The sequence below is a fragment of the Zingiber officinale genome, chromosome 8B (genome assembly GCF_018446385.1).
Source record: "Zingiber officinale cultivar Zhangliang chromosome 8B, Zo_v1.1, whole genome shotgun sequence".
Classification (NCBI taxonomy): Eukaryota; Viridiplantae; Streptophyta; class Magnoliopsida; order Zingiberales; family Zingiberaceae; genus Zingiber; species Zingiber officinale.
The window spans coordinates 79,377,383-79,381,371 of NC_056001.1; the positions used below are offsets into that span (position 1 = coordinate 79,377,383).

Genomic DNA, 3,989 nt, shown 5'->3' on the forward strand with positions numbered 1-3,989 from the left:
TATTCCTATAATAAGATATCTATTATATATCCAATCATCCAATAGTCGAGCGAGTTTAAGGGATGTTCAACCTACTACAAATCCGGTTGGTCATATGTTCGGCCAGATTAAGGAGATCCAGCTCCTCACTCTTAGTACAGGTCTTTCAACATATGACTGGTTGACCTCACAACCGGTAGAACCTATAGATTTTTTCACATGCATGCGAGTCCTCTTTCATATTGTCGATCGATAACAACATAGCTCAGGACTCTTGTCCCTTATACGCATAAAAAGTAAATATATAAGGCAATTCTCATTATAATCTCGGTCGGACTTTCAGAACTTAAGTTCTTACTTCAAAGACAAGTCTTCTATCATATGGATGATCGACTTAAAGCATTGATTGAATCTCTCGAAACTCAGTTATCCATTTTTCAAAGGCAAGTACCTTGACATATGGCCAGTTGATCATAAGAACCGACCGAATCCAGGAGACTTAGCTTCATATTCCTTTAAGATTAGATCTTCAACACAATATAGTACATAACCGAGCGGCTTAAGGGAAGGACAGCTATACAATCAACCAATTTAAAGATTCGATCGAGATATACTAAGAAGACAACATTATCAGAGAACCACAATAATCTGTCAGAGTAACAACCATTTATCAGAGAATATTCCTCTATTGTTATATGAGAATTCAATAGAATATTTTTTGAATGTGACTTTACATTATCCATCAGCCAATATATTATGATAACATATTCCGTCAACCGTCTCATTAATATCGTAAATTACAAAAGATGTGTGCACGAGTAACGAAAGATCTTCAGATTGTGATATATACCTCCTAGGCTATACATATTTTCTTAATCGACAACTTCTAACAGCTAACCTTCTCTGTCACCTTATGGTTGCGGATGTTATGAGAGGTGGTATATAAAAGAAGGATTCTCTTTGTTGGCGATGTACACGATATTACATTAAGTTACACACAATAATCTAGGCTCTACTACACACATCTACTATTCATCTTCCCATTTGGCGTTGGAAAGCCTACACCAGGAATCCCTCTGCTGATTTTGGGCATTCTGACATTGTTTGCTCTCTTTGGTGTGTGTAGAGAGGAAGAAGCCCTCTTCACTCCAATTTGCAAACCCTATCTCCGGTTAAAAGTCTTCTCTCAATCAACAATAGAGCCACCTACCCAATATACCATCTCTATCAATTTTAGACAAGATCAATCATCAAAACAGGATTAATCATCAAAAGATAGAATGACTTTTGTCCCAACTGACCACAGAAAGAAAAACAAGAAGAGAGCTAAATCAAGGGAACAAAAACCTGCTTCAGTTCTTGTATTGCATCTACGATGAGGGTGACAGACAGTTCAATGTGTATGAACTCAAAACTCTTTCTCAAAACTGCTTCAGTAGTTCAATGATCTGTTCCTGGGTCAGTGAAATTAGTTGTTTTGTCGTCAACACGACTGAAATGGAAGAAGGTCACCGAATTCTACAAATAAAATGCTTGAGAACCACAGGCCATTTATCTGTCTTAGAGTTTAAGTTGCTTGAAACTAGACATTATTTACAATTTCGATGAACAAAGTGGAGATTGCATGTTGCGGAAGATTTTGGAGATGCCGAGTGGGAAAAATCAAAGGTGCTAATTTACATCATTACGTGAATATAATGTGTACGGAGTTTCAATGCGGTCCCTATCCACAACAAAGTCATGGAACACTCTTTTGAGAGAGAAGAAATTCGATCAAAAAGAATCTCCAAAACGGGCGATGTTACCTGGCATTCCCCTTTAATTCGATTTCTTCTTCTTCCTTATGGCGGCACATTGCTCTGGGGGTCTCATTCTCGGAGGCACGGCGTCGCGCGCGCACGACCGCGAGCTGGGTGGTGGCGCCACGCAATTGTACTCCAGACACAGTGACGTGCCTGCCGGCACAGCCGCCCCAATGTCGAACCCCGTCAGGAAGTTGTGCTGCAGGTAGAGTAGTCGCATCTGCCCCGCCACCAAACGGTCCACCAGCACCACCGGCACCCGCCCTGTGAACCGGTTGAAGTCGAGGTAGAGCCTGCCTGCCGGGGCAAGCTCTGCTGGAACAGCGCCCGTCAATCGGTTGTAGCTCAGGTCGATTGTAGCGCCATCCACCGCCAGCGGTCCGGACGGCCGGACCGGGCCGCAGAACTGGTTCCGCTGCAGCTGCAGGGTTGATATGGCAAAGGCGAATAGGTCTCCTGGAAGGGGGCCGGAGAACTGGTTCACGCTTAGGTCGAGGAATCGTAGCTGGCTGAGCCGGAGAAGGACTCGGTCGACCCGTCCCGAGAGTTGGTTGGAGGCGAGGGAGAGGTACATGAGGGAATAGGGAAGAAACGGGAGGAAGCCAGTGAGGACGTTTGCGTGGAGGTCTAGGCGGAGGAGTGGAGCGGATACGCCGACGGGAATGGACCCGGAAAGGCGGTTGCCAGAGAGGATGAGGGTTCGGAGCTCAGGAAGACGGAGAAGGGATGCGGGGAGGGGGCCGGAGAGACGGTTGGCGCTGAGGTCGAGGGTGCGGAGACGGCGGAGAACCGTGAGGGAGGGTTGGAGTCGGCCAGAGAGGAGGTTCCCTGCGAGGGCGAGGAAGCGGAGGCCGGGGGGGAGGGCAGCTGGGATGGGGCCGGCAACAAGGCCGGGGACGAGGGAGAGCTCGGCGAGGGCGGAAAGGCGGAAGAGGGAGGAGGGGAGGCGGCCGGTTAGGCCAGGGGAACGGGCTCGGGGGTCGCCGAGGGAGATGGCGACTACGCGATCGGCGGAGCAGAGGACGCCGGGGAAGGAGCAAGGGTCGGCGGTGAAGTCCCAGGCGAGGAAGAAGGCGGAACCTGGGAGGTCGGAGAGGGAGGCGCGGAGAGACTGCAAGGCCAAGTAGTCGGCCGGGTGCAAAGTGGCGGAGACCACGAAGACTTGCAGCAGCAGCAGCAGCAGCAGTTGGAGCTTAGCGTCCGTTGCCTGCATGGTTCCGAAAGAGGAAGGAATTGTGAAGTAGTGGAGGGAAGAAGTGACGGAATTGATTAAAGCGAAAACGGTAGAAGGGAAGAGTAATGCCCAAGGAAAGGGAGAGGCTTGAAAGAGAAGGGAAGAAAAAAAAAAAGAAAGGATGGTAGCAGCTTTTGCCTTTGTGCAGGTCAAGGAAAGAAAAAAAAAAGGGCAAAGGCACTTGAGTCACACATTCTGCCGCGTGCTTATTATTGCTCATAATTATAATGTTGGCGGGGCTGGGAAGGAAGCTGTCGGTCAACCTCAGGGGTATTGGGCTGATTGGAATTGAAGGTTAGTTGTGTTGGGCTTTGTTAGGTTGGGCTTGGTTCGATTCAAACTGACACTTTTGGTGGGACTTCTGCCTTATTTTTCTGTTTTTCTGCTGTCCATGTCTGCTGGACACGCCACGCCACTCCACTCCACTCCAAAGTGCTCATTAAAATGTTTAATAAAGTTCGCAGCTACCTAAATTGTGCTGAGTTTGGCTACAGGGTACTGTTTGATCACGTTCGATCAGCTCGGGCCAGTCGACTGGAATGTTGGAGCGCACAGAACGCATGATTACTGAATTTGTTTTTGACGACGACTTCGAGATCTAGACAGAACGGAAGAAGGGATTGTTTATTAACGCAACGTGTCAGTAAGAAATATACAACTTGACGTACAGTTCGCAGAATCGTAACAATTTTTAACGATAGACAACGGGTAATCAACAAAGGTTCATTCATAGGCAGTACTAAAAGAAACATGAGTAGTATGAAGTCGACCGACTTGCATTGCAGTCCAAGCGTCAATAAAGAAGCTGAATTTGACTCGAATTTCCATCAACACATTTTAATGAAGAGCCATTCAAGCAAGTTATTTTAGAATTTTAGATTTGTACAAAGGATATAATAAAATGATCAATTGAATTAAAAATTTTTTAAATATTAAATAATTGATATGGAATTGTATATGTAGAAATTTAATAG

The 3,989-nt window shown here is 46.3% G+C and overlaps 1 protein-coding gene across 5 annotated transcripts; it reads right to left on the bottom strand.

Annotated features, from left to right (window-relative positions):
* Positions 1–733: 733 nt before the first annotated feature.
* On the bottom strand, positions 734–3,209 carry LOC122017405 (probable inactive leucine-rich repeat receptor kinase XIAO). Of its 5 annotated transcripts, none has more exons than XR_006121338.1 (3): positions 1,785–3,209; positions 1,327–1,427; positions 734–1,185 (listed from the first exon to the last, which is right to left on the bottom strand). XR_006121338.1 is itself a non-coding variant. In XM_042575017.1 (2 exons), the coding sequence occupies exon 1, from the start codon at positions 2,992–2,994 to the stop codon at positions 1,798–1,800; it is 1,197 nt and encodes a 398-aa protein (XP_042430951.1). In that variant the 5' UTR covers positions 2,995–3,209; the 3' UTR covers positions 734–1,427; positions 1,785–1,797. The 5 variants fall into 5 exon arrangements, 2 of the variants coding, with proteins under 2 accessions (XP_042430951.1, XP_042430950.1); XR_006121336.1 differs by having other exon boundaries at positions 1,327–1,433; XR_006121337.1 differs by having other exon boundaries at positions 734–1,203; positions 1,327–1,433.
* Between the last annotated feature and the right edge of the window lie 780 nt (positions 3,210–3,989).

Excerpts from the sequence above, each read along its gene's own strand:
- LOC122017405 (XM_042575017.1), bottom strand. The coding sequence starts at position 2,994 with ATGCAGGCAACGGACGCTAAGCTCCAACTGCTGCTGCTGCTGCTGCTG.